Here is a 21,543-nt window from a genome sequence, read left to right on the forward strand (position 1 = left end):
AAGTTGCTGTGGGTGAGTCAGTGAGTGAGTGGGGAGTGAATGTGAAGGCCTAGGGGACATGACTGTATGTACCGTAGACTATAAACACTGGACATTTAGTATACACTGAATTATAAAACCACACGAGAGAAAACGCTGCTGCTGCTGGTGCAACACAACATACTGTTTTATAGAAAAACTTTTAAGTAGAAAGAGTAGACTGTAAAATAACAATAAAAAATATAGTATAGTAAATATACAAACCAGTCATTCAGTCACTTATTATTATCAAGTGTGTAGTGTACCTAACTCTCCGTACTTGATTTTCACATGCCTGGAAGCTCAGGTTTGTTTACACCAGCATCACCACAAACACAGGAGAAACACGCTGCGCCACGACATTATGATGGCTATGATATCAACAGGCATTTGTAAGCTTCTGGGACCACAGACATATATGGGCCCATCGTTAACTGAAACGTCATTATGTGGGTACATGACTGTATATACTTTCTATGCTTGGAAGTTTCTTTCTTTTCTTATTTTTATTAAGAATTTCAATTTGAAATAAAAGTTAAATTTTGTCAAATACTGAAGACTGAATTCTGCAAAAGTGTTACATTTACAACTATTGAGATAACCATAGTGTTATTCTCTTAGCACGACTACTATGGTGATTTCTGTTAATATGTTTCCAAATACTGAATCCTGCTCCCATTCCTGAAATGAGCTTCACTTACTTATAGCATAGTATTCTTTTAATGCCCCCTGGATCCTATTTGCTAACATTTTGTTGAAGGTATATGCATAAATAAATAAGATAAATGGCAGGGTTGTATGTATTATCTTTATCAGGTTTGTATCAGTGTTATACTTTCTTCTTCCAAAATTATTAAGGAAACTTTATTTTGCATTACTCTAGAACAGTTTATATAATGTAGAATTATCTGTTGTTTCAGGATTGCAGCAACTGTCAAACTATTTGCATCTGTTACATTTTTTAGAGGTAGCTCTGTGACAAGTGTCTTTCTTTCTTCCATAGCCACTGGTCTATTTCATTTTTCTACTTCTTCTAGGGCCAATTACAGTAATTTGTACTTTATTTTTAAATGTTTATTTAATTTAGGGCTTTATAGAACACCAGGATAGTTCAATAACCACTAAAGAAATTTAAATGTAGTTAAAAATCATCCTTCCCTACTTCAATGTACCAGAATCAGAGTTGTACAGATGAGTTTTACCAACCTTCCAAGAATAATTCCTATGTTACACAAATGAGTCCAGAACTAAAATCATTTTCTTAAGATAGAATCATGATAACAAAAGAGAATAAAGACAGTATACAAGCAGAAGACAATTGACCACTCTCACTTATGAATATAGATGGAAGAAAAAATTAGCAAAGGGAGTCCAACAATGATTGAAAAAATAAAAATCTAGACCAAGTAATGTTGATCCCATTAATGCAAGACGGTTCAGCATTAAAATCAAAATAAAACCTTATAAATGTAAGTTACTATCTCAACAGATTAAAGGAAATAACCATATGACCATCGCAAAAGATGCAGAAAAAGCATTTAATAAAATTCATTCTTGATTTAGAAACAATCAGATACAGAAGGGAACGTCTTTAACCTGATAAAAGGTACCACCAAAACCCTAGAACAAGTATCATATATAATGTTGAAATTTAAGAATTCTCATTAAAGACAAAAATTGTCTCCTCAGTTATTTGCCACTGTACTAGTAAACAGGTACTAGCCATTTTACCATTACCAAATGATAAGAAAAATGCATTTCATGGATTCCAATGTTCACTTTCCTTTTTAAATTTTAGTATTTCTGAAACTGGGTTATGTCTTGTAACCTCTGTGATGTGACAGTCGAAGTGGCAGTACGTTTTCTCTCTTAATGATATGTAAAACAGTGCTGCAGCTTTCACCTTTTCTAGTCTTTGCAGTAAAAGGGTATAACATGATATGTTTAGGATAGATTTTGAGTGTGTTCGTTTCATAGGTGGGAAGCCACTGAGGAATTTCAGGTAGGGGAATGACATGATTGATTTACTTTTCAGAGGGATCATTCTGATTGTTACGTAGATATTAGATCATAAAATTACAAGACTACAAATGAGAGAGATCACTTGGGAGTTTCTGTAGTAATCCAGATGGCCTGGATTAAAACAGTGATAGACATGAAGAGAAGCAAAGCCACAAGGCAGTAAGCAGAGTACAAAAAATTCAACTGTTTAAACTGGGGCGGGGGTATCGTCGTAGGGTAAATGAACAGAAATTAATGAAATGAACAAGGTGAACCTGTACACTAGCAGTCCTGGAAAATTCAAATCCATGTCCAGGCAGCAAGGAATTTCGGAATCTCGCTGGTAGTTGGCACCTGATTTATTGGATTGATGCAGGGATCATAAGCTAGGAGAACTGCACAGTCTCTGTCAAATGTGCTCTTCCCTGCATGTTTTACTCTCTCTGCAGTTCCTTCTCCCTGAAAATAAGCACTACAGTTTACTATTCTTTGAGAAAGAAGTGGGACCAATGGCCAATTGTGCCACATTCTAACCTGAGTTATAGAGGGGTCTTACTGGGGTTCAATATGAGATCTGTTCTTAAGGTAGAGCTGACAAGAATCCATTTATTCATTTAACAAATATTTATTATACATCTGATATTCTGGGTCCTGATGATAAAGCAGTAAATGAAATGGATCAGGTTCCTGCTCCTAAGGCACTTACATTCCTAGGGCAACCTGATGATGGAAGGAAGGTGAACATTTACTATGTCAGGACACAGTCCTAACACTTCGACGAATCTCTGTCAAAAAGATAAAAATGTAGGTATGGCCCATTTTATAGATGAAGAAAGTAACCCTCCCAGAGGTTACATAATTAAGTAGTGGCACTAAGATTCAAACAAATCTTAGGCCCACTATAACAGGGGCTTAATTTTTCCTTTAGCTCATGATGATAGAAAATGATTATCCAGGGACAGAAAACAAGATCCTTTATTCCTCCGTACCATATTCAATCCTTTCTTATTTTTCTTCGTAATTTTTCATTGTGTGATACTTCACTTCTCCGAAGCTTTCGCCTATTTTTTTTCATTTTCAGATTCCCCTCTCCTCCTTCACCATGAAGTCCCAGATATTTGATTTTCCCTCCTTGTGTTAATCAGAGGAAAAACAATAAAAGAGAAGATCAGTCAAAAGAAGAGAGGACAAAGGATAAACGTCCTTTGACTCAAACTTCAAAGGCTTAAAAACTGTGTAACGAAAAGTCTACCTTAATAAGACAGAACACTTGGAAATGTAGGATGGTTATCTGCTGCGGGAATTACCAAGAATTAATGACCACATCACGCAACGGACGGGAATGGTCAGTCACTTTGAAGATGCCTCCAAACTTTATGGTCTATTAATTAGTGTCTGAAATTAGGAAAAACAAAATATGCTCTTCACTTCAAATGATATATGGTGTTTAAACAGATTTTTAAACTAACAAGTTAAAAAAAATTAACAGCTTATGTTCCACCTTTTATATTTTTGTTAACTAGGGATCTGAAACTGTATTGAGCTGAAATCAGGAGCCTATATATGATTTGAAATGACTGCAAATTCAGAGAGTTGCAACTAATCTTAGATTCAGACATCTATTTTACAACAGAAAATTAGGAATCCTCAGATTATATACCTAGTTAAAGTATTATCTCTATAGCATGACATAAGTTTGAAGGCAAATTATATATAAATAAAAAATGGACACAGGTAATTATAACAAAATGATACTATATAAAGCAAAATGTAAAATTCAGCTGTCCTGAGGGTAGGGAACTTATAAAGAAATACTTTTTCAATAGCTAATTCAAAAACTATTGCTTAGTTAATATCTAATTGTGCCTAAGGAAACTTAGCTTCACTAAATTTAAATAAAAATTTCTATGTGTTAATTAGAATAACGTTTACAGAAAATCTTGAACTTTTATGTTGAACTAACTTTGAAATACGGTTAGTTATTTGTGCTTATTTCTGTAAGACTTTCACCTCTTATTTGATAATTTCTCATTTGTTTGTATCTAGTAAAGTGATACAGTTGTCAAACCGAAAAAGCCTTAATGAGAAATACATATGGCCATGGGCACCAGTGACTTACAACAGGCTTAGATAACAATTTTAGCTAAGAGAAACACTAATCTAATATAGCCCATATTTAAAGATTAAATTTCTTTGGCAAATCTTCAGAAATCTAGAAAATCATATAATACTCTAAGGCCTGAGTATATTATTAGAAAGTTAGACTGAAATATTAATTTTATATGCTTTTTCAGAGTGTAATTCAGAGAAATCTGAAATTTTTCTTTTGGAAAAACCATTTCTGACTACAGACAGGGTATTTCTCTTTTGCTAATGTAAAAGTCGAAAGGCCAAAAGAAAAAAGTGGGGCTTCACCATTAACATAATATTAAATAAGGTCACAGCTTCCTCAGATGCAGGCAGAGACCTGGTAAATTCTTATCTCCAATAATATGATTCAAAAGTCTGTTAAATAAAACCATCCCAAATCTGTCTTGTTTTGGAAACATACTGCTCTGGATGATAGTAAATTTTGTTTATAAAAATGGGCACAGTTATGTAATTACATAATTGATATATCACATCAATTACGTTAAAAATAGAGAAAAGATATACCTGACTTAAAACTCAGAAAATCTTCTAGTGAATTTTCAGGATCACTGAAAATTATCTTAAACTCTACTAAAAAAACCTCAATCAGATTATTTAGAATAATCATCTTTGATTGGTAAGAAATTTGACTAAAAAGATCCTAACATTGTGTTTACAAAGCATTGGAAATACTCATTTGGAATCTAAAGAAAAGCAGACTAGAAGCAATATGCAAACAAAAATAACATAATATTTTTATTATCAACTTGTAATCTGCCCACATAAACATGTCTGATATTGGCAGTTGTGCTATTTAGTAAAATTAAGTGGGCCACTTTTTGGTTATTTACAAATAATAGAACACAGCCCTTGTATGCTTAAGATCACTATCAAAATTAAGCAAATGGAGCATTTATCAGGAAACCAAATGGACCGTTTACAAATACTTTCAAGAAGGAAAACTACCCAACTGGTTATTTAAGTAAACATACTCTAGAATAATCACAATATTCATAATGTTAACTAAAATATATGCTAAACTCATTTAAGTTTGCCTTAATCAGTTGTTATCAATAAAACCTATGTTTTATCCTCAAGCCGAAATTTTATGGATGCAATCCTATATGTTTTACTAGCTACACAATTAAACAAACAAGAAAATTAGAGTGAGTCCCTGGAGCTTCCAATAAATGAAGCAAATCTCAAGTAATAAGCAGTGATGAAACCTGATAATTACAAAGCATTTTTCTTCCTAGAAGCTCTGTATTAAAGACATATGGTTAATATGTTCCCAACAGTCACTTCAAGGAAGCAAAAGCACAGAAAAGGGGCACAACACAGAAGAGAGGCCAAGAATGCAGGTTCCTTTCTTCCCAGCTATTCACTTTGTTGCTGTGCCTCTTTCAGCATATGGATAATCTTGGGTCCTTTCCGCTCATTTGTGTTTCCCAAAGAATGTACTGGCCCTTCTTTTTAGGCAAAAAGAAAGTGTATGAATGCCGTTTTCTTTTTTTATAGCACTCATCTTGTAACATAAAATACACTAAACCACATTGATTATGTGTGGACTTTAATTATAGACTGAATAGACATTTTCCTCGGTTTTCTGGTCCAAATGAAACATTTTATTTCTGATTAACAATAATATGTTAACTGAAAACTATTCAGACAACTTAGAAAGATATTAAAGGAAGTGAAATTTTCTCTGAAATTCTCCCACCTATATAGAAATCCTACTTAGAAAAATATATTCGCTGAGGGGCTGCTCCTATTCAAAATGATTTTATAATCAATGTCAAGAATTTTGCATAAACATTAAAGTACTTACAATAAGCATTTTCTACAGATTTGACTTAGTTTTTCCCTGGACTGTCTCTTTTCCTAACAGTATCAAATACCTTTTGGAAAACAGTCTAGCGCACAGTGGCTTTTAAATCTTTTTGAACACAACCCACAGGAATAAAATCATTTAATATTACATGACCATATTCACAAACAAACATATTGTGAACAGAATGTTTCATGAAACAGAAGCTTCATGAAATAATAATTGTCCTCAATACATACGATGCACTCTGATCTTTTCTCTATAAATAAATAAATGATGAATAAAAAGACTGGTTGTGTTGTGTGACTTCCTGACTCACGGTTTACAATCTGCAATTTAAAAATTACTGACCTAGACGAAAAAAATCCCTAAGCTCAATAGTCCAGCTTTGTCACAGTTCTCCAGGTAACTAGAATCAAGTCATTTAATCTCTTTGCTTCTCAGTTTTTCCACTTACTAGGGTAGAGTTCAGTGGACAATAAGAAAATGCACCTCAAACAAACAAACAAACCATATAATCATAAGGAAGCACTGGTATTAGTAAGCGAAAAACTTACAAAAAGGTAATCTTTCACATGAAATGAATCAGATCCAAAATACCCCAATAATTCATCATGCTACCATCAATACATAATAACATGCCTTGATAAAGTAAGCCCTATGAAACTGAGTTTAGTCAATGGCTCACTCTGAGAGTTTGATCTTATTTAATTTAGGTTGCTAGGAAACCAAATCATCCTTCACCAAGGACAGCTAAAGCCCCACTCAGTGATTTCAAGTTACCCAGTATAATTAAAATGAACTGCAGGGCAGCAGTTCAGATTTTTAAGAAAATAAGTTAGATTAAAGCTTTGAAACAGCTCCAGCATCTTTTAAATATGTTTAGCAGGGGCCCCCTGGGCTACTTCACATCATGTACCATTCACAGTAGCACATCCCCACTGGGATACTCCCAAAGGAAATCTCTGCAGAGAATTATTTTCTAGGAAAGTTTTAACATGGCATAAAAAACCACTTTGAATTGGTTTAGGGGAGGAGTTCCCAACTAGCAGATAGCTGCAATATTACAAAACACTCCAAATTTTATATACAGCTTTGTAATTCATCTTGACTGAAAAAAAAGAATAAACCATGATGAAAAGTTATAGTATATATCATTTAATATTATACTCCACTTGGTGTAACAGGGCAAAAATACAACCCTATGTGCCTGGCAGTTCCAAGATAACTACCATTATGATAAAAACCATTAAGGTAATAATTAAAATAAAATTTTGGATATCAGATTTTTTAAAAAGCAGAACACATTAACAACCATATGAAAACTCAATATATATTTAACAAAAATGAATGCAAGTAGGCCAGTTGTATTAACTAATTACTCTACTCTCTATTAAGCTCCTTAGACAGTATGTCAAAAGCCCAAGTCTTTAATACTTAGAGTTTGATTTGAGTGTAAAACATTTCTATGGACTGTCTGATATGGCTGCACAAATATTTTCAGCAAAAAACATAATACTCAGCCAACATTGAGTGCACTGGAAAATTAAAAATGAACTATTACCTAGAAATTACAGTATTGACATGTGATTAGAAATGAACTGCTCAGTTAAATGTTGTGTAAAAGTGAAATATGCGAGTTGCAAGCCCACAACAGCTGGTGTGTTTAGGAGAAAGGAGGTCTTGCCCCCTTATTTACAGTTAAAGAGTAATTTACCCAGAAGGAACGTTAAGATGTTTTTGGGAAAAAGTGAGGGATGTAAAGGAACTATGATGGAGATATAGTAACCTTAAGATGAAAGAAAAAAATTGGGAAAAATGACACAAAGAAAACATCAGAAGGAACAGACACAGGGTCAGGAAACAGGTTTCACAGTGTGGGACACAAATATCGGGTAGCGGAAGAGTGTGATAGATGAAAGAGAGTAACAGATCAATATCATTAGCTGACTGGTCTTTGAACTGACTGGTGAGAGCTGAGTCCTTTCAGGTAGAAAGACGGAGGCTGCTGAAAGGACAATAATGTAGTATTAATCGAAAAGTTTTTCTGCACGTTCCACTGCAGTAAATCGTAGCAGAGATAAGAGGATAGTAAAAAATAGAATGCGACAGAGTATACGTGTATCTGAGGTTATGGAGAAACATCAGGTGATATCGGAAATAACCAATAGAGAATAACTGGAAGCCATTTTGTTTCTGTTATTAACGAACCAGTTCACTCATTAAACAAATATAAGCAATACTGTATATACATCTTGTGTATTTTACTAGCATTGAGAGGGGCACAAACACTTATTAAGTCACACTCTTTGCCCTCAAGAGCTTATAATCAAACAGGTAACATATTACTAATACTAGTAAGTCCCTCACGGGGAGTTCAAAGTAACTGCTATCGGATTTTAGATGTAAACAATCTCATTTCTAACTAGGGTGGCTGGGGGCAGGGGGGCTTTATTAATGAGGTAGCAGGAGTGGAGTTTTATAGGATGAACAGAATTTTAAATGCTGGAGATAAAGGCAGGAGGGGATTCAAGGAGGCAAGGTAAGCTCTTGGTGGGCTGAAAAATAAGTATAAGGAATGAGATGGAATAAAAAGAGACTGGAGCCAGACTCTAGCATCAGTTTTCAATGCACAAATACCAGCATATATATATTCGACAGTGTTTCTCAAATTTTTAATTCATCACAGAATTTTTGCCAGTGAAAGAAAAATTACTTGTATTTTTGACATTTATTTTGAAATTTATTTCACAAATTGCACAAGAAAATCATTCCTAAATTCAGAAACTTTTATAAAAAATAATCAGTTCTACTTAAAGAGGCCAGACAGACAAGTGAGTGAATTGGCTGGATGTCCTGAAAATGGTTACGACAGACGCACTGGTGGCGAAAACTTCGCATGTCCTTGCCAGCATGCTTTAATTCAATACAGTAGGGCTTCTTTTTCGGAGAAAAAGAGTTCAGACACGATTGCCAAGCCAAACCCTGGCTTCTTCACAAAAGTATCAAATATGATTTGGATGCTTCATGCCTTTTTATTTGACTGGGCTCAGGAAAATCACCACACTAAATCCAATCAGCCTAACAGACTTTAAACCTTTCCTTATTTGGAGTCACTTATACGTATCGTTATTCGAAGTTTTCATTAAGATTTCATCCTTAGTTCTTCTTTATAATACCAGGCAAAAATTCTTCATGGTCTTTAACCCAACACTGACATTTTATATAAACAGGTAACTTGGAGGAAATAAAACCTGAAATATTTTGTTCCATATTACTTCGACTTGTGCCTCTGTTTACTCATTTGCATAGGATGATAATTTTATAAATCAACTTGGATGTGTCATGGTGCCCAGATATTTCGCCAAACATTATTCTGTTTCCATGAAGGAATTTTTAGATCAGATTAACATTTAAATTGGTGGACTTTGAGTAAAGCAGATTACCCTACATAATGTGGGTGGGCCTCGTCCAATCAGTTGAAGGCCTGAACAAAACAAAGACTAATCTCCCCCGAGCAAGAAAGAATTCTGCCAGCAGGTGGCCTTTGGACTAAACTGCAACCCTTCCCTTGGGTCTCCAGGCTGTCGGCCCACCTTGCCGATTTTGGACTTACTAGCCTCCATAATTGTCGGAGGGAATTCCTTAAAATAAATCTCACTCTCTCTACATATATATTCTGATTCTCTGGAGAACCCTGACTAATACAGATAGTAATGCCAGAACCAGGGCTATAGACTGTTACTTAAACTATTTTAATTTCCTAAGGAGAGGAGAATAAAAGAAGAAAGGTAAAAAGTGTAGTCAAAGGAAAAAACAAAGTTAACAACACATACACCTTTGTTTTTTTAAATCTCTACTTATAGCAAACAGATTAAGAGTATAAGCAAGCCAACTAATACATAGATAATTTAATGTTCTAAAACTAAAGAGTTTGGATTCATACATTATCTCACAAAAATAAATACTGTGCTTTCTTTCCAACTCATCTCTCTTAAAACATCTATACATTATTAAATCTCTATTTCCCAGCAAGGATGACAGACCCCAATTAGTGATCTGTTATTATGTGATGATTAATAGGGACAAAATTAACCTTTATTTACTAAATAGGACTATTAATTGTGAAAGTTCAACTTCACATAGCAAACAAAAAACTTCCTAACTACTATCCCAAACCGGTATTTCTATTAACAACAAAGTCAATTTTATATAAACAAAAGCTTCAATAACATTTTGGGGTATTATTAAAATGGTGTTTTGGGGAGGGTCTGTGCCAATTATCCAACTTAGTATGAAGTTTCTTGTAGCAAATCAGCAACTCAACCAACTGGTTCAATTCATAACATTAGAAACCTATGTAGATCTGTCAAGATCAGTATTCCCACATTTCATCTAAATGTGATTGAAAAGGAGCAAAGAATATAATTAACTATTAATTGTATTTGTTCTTATAGGGTAAATATTTCATCTGCAAATAATAACAAATATTTGAGAAGAATATAAAAAGTCACGTTATACAGTTTCTAAAGAGTATCCTTCAGAGTAAATACTTTATTACTATATATTAGTATCTCATGTAGCTATAGTTGAAATTTATATAACATCAAAACTCCAAAATTTAATTTTCAGTTGGCAGGAAGGTTGGCACATTTTTAAAGAACATGAAAATGAATCTTTCCTCCAGGATCTGAAGTATAATGCAAGAGGTAGGCACCTGAACCAGTAAGATCCAGATTAGGGCCAGAGGTTACCATTTCAATGATACAATGGTTTAGTGGGCCTGTGTGTGCCTGTGACGCACAGAAGGGTTAGGTGTTTAGAAACAGCACTAAGAAGTCATGTACAGACAACACAGGAAATCTCACTTCAAACAGGGAAAATCAAAGGAGGGAGCAGTAGACAAAAGATATATTACACTTTGGAAAATATTTTGGGAAAAGAGACTACTAAACAAACAGATAACAGTGGCATATCAAGAGGGACAGAGGAGTGGGAGCGGTTTGCCTCAGTGAATAAGTACTTTATCACTGACGTTGTTCAGAATTGCTGGCATGTGGTGACAATAAAAAGTAATTATTTTCAGTCTGTTTCATTATTATTTTAAATCATCTACAGACAGTGCATCCCTTTGTTGCCTGCACCTGAGAGCACTGTTCCCACCGCCCAACTCTAGGTATAGCACTAACACACAGAGACGACTGAAATGGCCTGTTCTACACTAACCCTGTGTCAAAGAGAACCTGTGGAAGTGACAGAGATAGAATGAGCTTTCCCAAAAGATAAGGAAAAGAAATTAGACTTCATAATTATTTTCACGACTGTAGTTAATACTGTGTTTCCCCGAAAGTAAGACCTAGCCGGACCATCAGCTCCAATGCGTCTTTTGGAGCAAAAATTAACAAGACCCCATATTATATGAATTATATTATATGAATTATATTATATGAATTATATTATATGAATTATATTATTTATATTATATTATATTATATTATATTATATTATATTATATTATAATGTAAGACCGGTTCTTATAGTAAAATAAGACTGGATCTTATATTATGTAAGACCTGGTCTTATATTACAGTAAAATGAGACCGGGTCTTATATTAATTTTTGCTTCAAAAGACACATTAGAGCTGATGGTCCCGCTAGGTCTTATTTTCGGGGGAACACGGTACTACTCTAAGTGGTTCAAATACATCATATATTAACATAAAAATTTAAATACTGGTTTAAAAATCATTTTCTATTCATTTAATAAACATACAGATTTTAATGATGAAAATAATTTACAATAAAAAGAAAATGTAGCATTACCTTAGCATAAAATTAACTCTCTGGGGGGAAAAATGCCCTTTAGACCAGATTTTATTCTTTTAGAGATAAAACAGGTCGGGCCGGCCAGGTGGCTCAGGCGGTTGGAGCTTCGTGCTCCTAATTCCGAAGGCTGCCAGTTCGATTCCCACATAGGCCAGTGGGCTCTCAACCACGAGGTTGCCGGTTCAATTCCTTGAGTCCCACAAGGGATGGTGGGCTGCGCCCCCTGCAACTAAGATTGAACACGGCACCTTGAGCTGAGCTGCCGCTGAGCTCTCGCATGGCTCAGTTGGTTGGAGCGCATCCTCTCAACCACAAGGTTGCCAGTTCAACTCCTGCAAGGGATGGTGGGCTGTGTCCCCTGCAACTAGCAACGGCAACTGGACCTGGAGCTGAGCTGCGCCCTCCACAACTAAGACTGAAAGGACAACAACTTGACTTGGAAAAAAGCCATGGAAGTACACACTGTTCCCCAATAAAGTCCCGTTCCCCTTCCCCAATAAAAAATGTTAAAAAAAAAAAAAAAACCACACACACACACACACAAAAAAAAACCAGTTCAGGGTCAGTAGCTCAAAAATAGTAACAGTCTTTCCTTAAGTTGACTCCACCTCTAAAAGCTGAAATTTTCAGCTTCTAAAAGAGCCAAAGAATTTATTTCTGTTCTTCAAATCAATTTTGTAAGTAAAATATTCTAATTCTAATAAATATAAATTTTGCATAAGGAAAAAAGTTCTTTCAACCAAATTTCTGATGTGTTATCAGTCCTGGTCTAAATGCTTTCTAGGTATGAGAAGTGGTGATGAAGTAGCTATCATCAAATGTATTTCAAGGAGATTTATTGAAGATAGATAAAGAACTAGAAACTCTGACAAGGGATCACCTGATTTGAAGGCCAGAATTAAATGCATTAACTAAAGAGCAGCTTGGAAAGAATATCTGCGCGAGGAGCAGACGAGCTCCACCTCCAATCTACAGGGTTTTTTCCTGTGTACTCACGAGTAGAGACCAAATCATCATTTCCAGCATTGTGTTTATAATTGTTTGAAATGAAGGCCCTGTTCATTTCTATAGTTATTACCTTTACAAAGAAAATAACCAAAAAAAAAAAAAAGCGCAATATAATTATGCAACAAGGGAATCTGAGGTTTAAATAATTTAAATCTATGAAGATTTAATGGACAGTGCACAATTTAATGAACAATTTCATGCTAGATGGATTTTAAACAGCATAAACTATTCTGCCACATAAAATGAAAGTTAAAAGCCAATTTTTGAAGTTGCCTAGTTCGTAAAATTTAATGCACCTTAACATGGTAAGGCTTCTCAATAATGTACTCGGCTATGATTAATAAAGGCTATTGGCCATAAGACTGCCACTAATCTAGTGGATTAACATCTCCTCTTTTAATATGTAACTTAGTATGCAGTAGGCTCCAAAGTTTCCAAGTTACTCATAAACATATCAATTTCTAGAGGTTGCCTAGCATCTAATAATCAATATAAAGCAAGCCAATTATTTATTGACAGACAAAAAAAAAAAGCTGAGGAAAACAAATGTGCCCTCTTTCATCTCTTCAGTAGACAACAGCTACTGTATGTCACAGGAGCAGGACAGATTACATACAAAGCTCAAGGTAAGGCTGTAGCACTCCCACTCTAGAACGTTTGCAGGCGTAGGTCGCATTGGTATCTACAGACAACTAGAAAGTCATCCAAACAGAAACGCATCTTTCTAGCTTAAACCTAACTACATATGAACTTACCAAATCCCTGTGCAACACCCAGTTAGCATGCAGGTAGTGAATCCCATCTAGGATCTGATATAATAGTGACTTCACCATTCCCCGAGGTAACTGAACTGGCTTCTTGTTTGCTTTAGAAGCTCTGTGAAACTTGATTATATGCTGAAAGAAAGAAAAATATCACCAGAAGCTTAAAAAAAGAAAAGAGGGAAAGATAATTTGATGTATAATATTTTCCTAACAGAAAAAGAAACACTCAGGGATTCCCAAATATATTGAAAATATAATTTCACATTCTGCTGAATAACAGAAAGAACTTTAAAATCTCCTAATCACTAGAGCTAAAATTTCATTTCCTAAGCATATGATAGTGTCTCGGAAAATAAATGATTACAACAGAGAAGTAGAAAATAATGTGGTTTTATTTTTAAAGTATAATTAAAAATTACTTTTAGACTATACTTAACCCCTGTTCATGTGGTAGAAAATTTTCTTAGAACAGAATCATTTTTATTCTGTAGTGATTAAATGAAAAAAAAAAAGTAGAGCAAATTTCAAGAGCTATATCTGGCTGGCTGATGTAACATAGATTTGGTACCTATTTATAATATATGTGTTATAAAGAAAGCAAACAGGGAAATACTTCAATAAAATATACACAAACACAAAGAAATAACATGCAAATGACCAGTTCACACTGGAAATACTTAGAAATGTGAAAGGTTTGGATGAAAAAACAAAAGCCTTGTACCATCTATCAAAGCTTTCTAGGTATAGTGTTGATGGACATCCTGTAAAACAAATACTACTTTATAAAGAGAAACACTTTATGAATAAATGTACCTCTCAACAGAAACAAGATCCAATGTTGCAAACTCTCAACAGTTTCTTCATTTTAATTAAAGCACTCTTAGACTGCAAGAAAATCTAGAAGTCAGCGGCAGCCCGCTCTGCTTGGGCACCAGTGTGCGCATGCCTGGCATCTGATTCCCACAGAGCGGACTGCTCACCGGTACTGGCCAGCGAACACTAATCGTGCTCTCGAAATCAGCAAACATAATTAAAACAGGAGATATTTAATACTGTAGGTGAACATTTTGATTTCCTATGTTCTTATGACATAGAAAGCAGAACATGGATAAGGAAAACTAATGATTAATGAGGGAAGGAGTCTTACATTCCAAGGCGAAAAGATACAGCAAAGACTACCCAGTGGGAAGGTAAAGGGTACCGGCTGATGCATATGCTCGGTGGTTAATCTGTATTTTGTTAGCAGAATCACACTGTTTTAAGTTTCTTCTCAGTCATTTTTGCAAAATATTTAAAAGCAGGCAAACAAAATACAGTTACAGCCACTCCGAATGAACTAGAATGTTTTGTTACCTATCCTAAGTATGATGTGATAATCAAGTCTATTCACTTTAAGAAGTTAGTGGCTCTCAGAGCTAAATAAAAATAAATCAAAATACATCATTTTTTAATGATGTGTTTTAACCTAAAATCTGCCCGAGTTAAGAATGAAAGGAACAAATACACAGGGGAGGTAAGATAATCACCTGGTGCCATATACGTTTCTTCAGTTAACACTTTTATTAGGGCATTGTAAGTTACTTTTTTAACCAATTTTTTATAACTACCAAAAACTACCATGGGGACATTTGTTATCTTCATTTTTATTCCAGGACTAGGTAACAAATATGTGGTATGCATATCATGAAATTGCACCGACACCTAAGTGATTTTTTAAAATGACTTTTTTGCTACAACTGTTTTAGTCACCCTCTGTGGCCTTACACCCCAGCTAGTTCAGTTCAATATTCCAATTAAAATAAAATAAAATGGATAAAGAAGTAGGTTTTAGCACACAGAATTATCATTTGGTTTTCATTAAAATGAACATTAAAAGTACTTATTTGGTGTACATAAGTATTATTAATAAGATGATGATAAAGCCAGTGGTGACTATCTATACACACCTGGCAGCAATAACATGCAGAATAATTTGCAAAAGTATAAATATTATACCTACATGTAAAATGAAATATTATATACCATCCTGTTAGGAATCATACTGAATACAATTATCTCCTATACTCAACTATGTTTTACTACAAATCGTATTTATAAACCAGCCTGGAAATTTTCTCATAAATTTGGATTACGTGATTTGATTTCATGTTAGGTTTGAGTATGGTGAATATTCAATTCAATATTGGCCACCTGATTTAATGAATTTTTATTAAAAGAATCCCAATTTGATTGGCTTGGATTTCTTTTAAAAGAACAGACTCTAACAATGAAAGAAAATTTGCAACCAGCAAGGACCTCTGACAATAGCTTTACAAAACACAGAGAAAATTTCATGTCTATTTTGTGTTTGAAACAAATTTTTTTCCAGACAACTTATAAAAACAATTAGAATCAAATCACATTTAGTCATGGAAAATAGAGGGTGCCAAAAAAATGTACACACATTTTAAGAAAGGAAAAAAACTGTATTAAAATTGTAATACGCAATACACACCCATAACACAAGATGACTACAAGTCATGTGTGTACATTTTTTTGGCACCTCTGGTAGAAATCTACAAATAGAGTGAAGCAATTTCTTATAAATCTGAAAGCATATGAAACCCAGATAAACTTCAATTTCTGAAATGTTAAAGTTAAAATTATATAAATGAGGCTAATTCTTGAAATGAGTAAAAGAGTTTGAAACTGTTTTACTATTTTTGAGGTGAATTTAAACAGTTTTATTGGAATTTGTGCTGGTTTTATTCCAAATTTTTGTATTTATAATTACAAACTACAGCTGAATGGGAAATGTACATTGTTTTGAAGATTTTTGAAATTGAGTCAGGCTATATAATCCCTTGCGTATCAGTGTATATATTTTCTCTTTCACCTTAATAAATGCCCAGCCGTGCTAATTTAGTAAATATAGACCAGTATACAAAACACAGTGAAGTGTTTAAAGACCTTATTAAATATCAGAAAAAGTATAGTTTACAGTGGTAAAGTAGCTGTTAATGAATTAACACAATATTGGGTTTTGTTTACCTAAGTTTTGTTTTTAAACTGTAATTGTGTTAACACAACTGATCAAGATATAAATTTGATGTTTCAAAATTTGGCTAGCTAGTCTGTTATAGATTTTTATTATGTATATCAGAAAGTCTTACCCACAAGATGGCATTTTAGATTTTTTTAAATGTAACTTATATTTAACAAAGGAATAAACTTTAGGTTACGCGAGACTTTTTAAAATACCAATGTTAAAAACATCTCCTTAGAAAATGCAAAATACTGAGATAATTGGATAATTGTATTTCAGCTATTTAGACAAAATAAACTTAAATTCTTAGTTTATAATAACTTTTATCAATATCACATCATTTTTTCATTATATTAAACTGATAATCTGTATCTAAAAATATTCTCATTATACGTCAGACAAACACGAAATAACTAAAAGCTGCAGCAGACTCTACTTTCATGCCAACCTAATATTGTAGTAGAGCTCTCTTCCACAAAGAATTCTTCCTATACAATAGGCCCAATTCTAATAAGTACAATATTGAATTTCTGCTGATGAAAATAAATACATTAGAATACTGAATATCAATTATGAATGATATTCAATAAATGATTAATAATAGTTTCCTACATTTGTATAGTACACGTAATTTATAAAGCTTTTCGAATACAGAACTGCTCTTCAGAAAAATCCTGTAAAAGAAGCAGGAAAAATATTACGTCTTACAGATGGGGGAAACTACCCTTCACAGCCATTAAGAGACGTGCATCATGCCATGGGACAAATAACAGAACCACTGGATCTCAGTGTAGTCTTCCAAATGTGATATATTCGTTTCCCTACACGAGCAGACCACCTTCTCATTTTATATTCCTTTACACTACAGAATAAAAGGAAATATGCTTTTAAATGTTAGAACAAAAGTTATTACAGTTAATTTTTTGTTTTATCAAAAATCTATCGCTAGGCTACAATACTGAGTAGTTGTTTATACTCTTTAGATTCTATTATTGTCTGTAGTATGTTACAAAGTCAGACTGTTAAGATCAAAAAGTAAGAATACAAAACAAAAGACTCTAGCCTTGGGAATACATCAAGCATTTCTATTAGGTTACTTTTATTGTAAAAATGTAAATCTATTCTTACTATCCTGGACTGAAACCAGTTGCTCTGTGTCTACCAGCCATTCACCTTACCCAGAGGTCATGTTCAGCGTAGTCAAACAGAAGCCATACTTTCCTATCAGCATGAGACAGAAACACCTTTTGAAGAGAGATGACATTTGGATGCTTAAGCTCTCGAAGTAACTGCAAAACAAAGGAAATCCATTAAAAATCTTTGCCATAGAAATAATGTTTAAAAAAACCCCACACCATTTGTAATTCAAAGGCAATACAAATCCAACCCTAAAATCTAATAATTTTCAATCTTAAAAATCTAATAGGAACCCACACAATTTTGAGATGCCCACACAGGTGCTTCAGTAATAAAAGAGGAAAAATCTGTGAGGAAAAGATACTGAAAAGATAAACTGTAATAAATTTATCTTGTTATTGTTTACTTTTTTTGTTTTGTTTTAATTTTTATTATGGTAAAATATACCTAACATAAAATTACCATTTTAACAATTTTTAAGTGCTCAATTCACTAGTATTACGTACACCACAATGTTGTGCAATCATCGCCATTATCCATTTTAGACCTTTTTCATTATCCTAAACAGAACCTTTGTATCTATTAAACAATAACTCCCTATTTCCCTCTGCCCCTCAGGCCTTGAAACCTCTTCTCTACTTTCTGCTTCCATGAACTTGCCTATTTTAGGTACCTTATGGAAGTAGAATTATACTATCTGTCCTTTTGTGACTGGCTGATTTCACTTAGCATGTCTTCAAGGTTAATCCATGTTGTAGCATGTACCAGAATTTCATTCCTTTTTATGGTTGAATATCCCATTGTACTCGTATGTATACACCACATTTTGTTTATCCATTCATCTGCTGATGAACACGAGTTGTTTCCATGTTTTGGCTACAGTGAATACTGCTGCTATGAACACTGTTATACAGGTATCCGATTACCTGCTTTCAGTTCTTTGGGTGTATACCTAGAAGTGAATTGCTGTGATCATATGGTAATTCTATGTTTAACTTTTTGAGGAAGCAGCAAACTGGCTTTCACAGCAGCAGAGCCACTTCACATTCCATCAGCAATGCAGGAGGGTTCCAACTTCTTCACATCCTCATGAACACTTACATTCCTTTTTTTTTTTTAACAGCCACCTCCTAATAGGTATGAAGTAGTCTCACTGTGGTTTTGATTTGCATTTCCCTGATGACTAATGATGTTGAATATCTTTTCATGTGCTGATGGGTCATTTGTGTATCTTCTTTAAAGAAATGTCTGTTCAAGTCCTTTGCCCATTTATGAATTGGATTTTTTTTGTTGTTGAGTTATAATTCTTTACATAGTCTAGATATTAAACCTTTATCAGATATGATTGATAAATATTTTCTCTCATTCTGTTAGTTGTCTGTATTTTGACATCACAAAACAATTGTACTTGAAACAAATCTGTAGCTTGTGATTCTTTTAAAAACTAATTGCAACATTAGAAAATATAACATTCATCAACATCTAATATCAAATGAAAATTCATATCTGTAACTGTGAGATAGGGTACTTTTTTTTCAGGCATTCAAATTATATAGTAAAGTTGATTTAATTTTTGTAAACAGAAGCATCCAAGTAGAAACATTTTTATGAGTTTAACCTTTCTCATCTCCTAGAAGGACATTCTTCAATTTAAAATGTTTTATCGCCTTTTATCCCCTGTTAATAACCAAAGTGGCCCTAATAATCCATCAGTTAAAAAGCACTCCCACCACACCAAGCAAAAACAAAACAGCGACAATGACAAGAAAAAAACTTCTTAAAAACCTGATATTATGTTTTTATCAATTAAAACTAACTTACACAGTGCATTCCAAATGTGTTCCAAATATATGACAGTCATGTGAGAAAGTCACAGCCATGTGAGAAATTCAAGGTCTTAGAACTTATGACTTCAGAACCTTTTATAAGAACATTGCTGCCCCCCAAAAGAATCAATACAAATGTGATATGAACAATATATTAGGGGCTCTAACATGAATTCAGCAAAGAAAAGACAATGAATGGCCTATATATTAAGTCACCTACATCAACGATTATTCTGTGAAAGTGATAATTATTTTATTTAGGAGCAAGATTAAATTCAAGTTATATATTTAGGCTTTTAGAATACTCATATAATCTCAAACTTATGAGACTTTAGATATTATGCACAAATCCTCAGAAACCTAAAGGCCAGTATCTAAAATTGACCATTTTCTAATTAATAAAAAGGCAACTTGGATAGGGAAAGCCTAGACTTTCATCCAGCTGGCTGAAAGAGTTAAACCTAGTGCTAAGTTCATCTTAGTTCTGGGTCAGTGTTTTCTCCATTACCTCACAAATGGAACACACTTCTCAGCTAGGCAGCTATTTCAAGTCCTTTCTGGAAACTGGCCAGGCAGAAATTATAACAAACAAATTCCAAAGCTTTGGCAAAAGTTCTCCAATTATTAGAAATGTATATATAAAGCTATTCTTAGATATCTCCCCAATTTCACCTCCAAGATGAGGTTTAGCTCCTGCATTTAAAAAAAAAAAAAATTAAAAAGCAGCCAGCATTTTATTAAGCTCTTCCCAACTGCCAAGTATGGTGCTAAGCATATGACATGCATTATCTGACTTAATCATGATTACCCTCTGAAATATTTATAGAAGAGTAGTCCCCCCTTATCTACAGTTTCACTTTTCGTGATTTAAGTTACCTGTGGTCAACCATGGCCTGAAAATGTTAAATAGAAAATTCCAGAAAAAATTCATACGTTTTAAATTGTGCGCCATTCTAAGTAGTGTGATGAAATCTTGTGCCATCCCGTTCCATGCCAGCCCAGGCCGTGAACCCTCCCTTTGCCCAGCGTCTCCACTGCATACACTCCCCGCCCATTAGTCAGCCGCAACTGTCTCAGTTGTCAGATCAACTCTTGTGGCATCACAGTGCTTGTGTTCAAGTAACTGTTATTTTAGTTAATAATGGCTCCACAGCCATTCACATAACTTTTATACAGTATATTATAATTGTTCTATTTTAATATTAGTTATCATTGTTAATCTCTTACTGTGCCTAATTTATAAATTCAACTGTATCATAGGTGTGTACCTACTGGAAAAAACATGGTAGAGTTGACCCTTGAACAACACGAGTTTGAATGGCATGGGTCTATTTGGATGTGGATTGTTTTCAACAACTACTGTAAATGATCCTTATGATTTTCTTAATAACATTTTCTTTTCTCTAGCTTACTTTGTTGTAAGAATACGGTATATAATACATATACCATATAAAATATGTGTTAATAGACTGCTTATGTTCTTGGTAAGGGTTCCGGTAAACAGTAGTTGAGTTTTTGGAGAGTCGGAAGTTATACTTGGATTATCAAATGTATGGGGGCCGGTGCCTCTAACCCCCATGTTGTTTAACTGTACAGCACACAGGGTTCAGTACCACCTGCGTGTGGTTTCAGGCACCGACTGGGGGAACACATCCCCCGCAGATTAAGAGGACTAATGTACTTCCACTTCACAAATGAGAAAACAGTGGGGTCCTGGGATTAAATCATTTGCTCAAGGTCACATCCTTAGTTAATGGTTAGAATCAGGATTTAAATGTTTTTAATGAACTTTTAAAATACACGGCCAGTATTCTAGCGCTAATACCAATGCCTCCGGAGACCTAGCACCCTGGGGCTCTAGTTCTCCACAGTCCACACATAGATGTGTTACGTACCCACTAGGTTGTGAACCGGACAATGGCAAACACTGTGTCTTGCTCACCACGCACTGCTCGCTTCTCGCACATTGCCCAGCACCTC

At 34.2% G+C, this 21,543-nt stretch overlaps 1 protein-coding gene across 8 annotated transcripts in view; it reads right to left on the reverse strand.

Moving 5' to 3' along the window:
* Window positions 1-21,543, reverse strand: part of CDK8 (cyclin dependent kinase 8) — a 120,933-nt gene that overhangs the window by 31,961 nt on the left and 67,429 nt on the right. For 7 of the 8 annotated variants that reach the window (XM_081046606.1, XM_081046603.1, XM_081046602.1 and 4 more), the window contains exons 3-4: window positions 17,779-17,889; window positions 13,567-13,707 (exon numbers count right to left, since the gene is read on the reverse strand). In XM_081046606.1, coding sequence (XP_080902732.1) covers window positions 13,567-13,707; window positions 17,779-17,889 — 252 coding nt within the window. The remainder of the gene's footprint in view (window positions 1-13,566; window positions 13,708-17,778; window positions 17,890-21,543) is intronic. The other variant, XM_081046605.1, reaches the window with a different exon arrangement.

The sequence above is a fragment of the Rhinolophus hipposideros genome (genome assembly GCF_964194185.1).
Source record: "Rhinolophus hipposideros genome assembly, chromosome: 4".
Lineage (NCBI taxonomy): Eukaryota > Metazoa > Chordata > Mammalia > Chiroptera > Rhinolophidae > Rhinolophus > Rhinolophus hipposideros.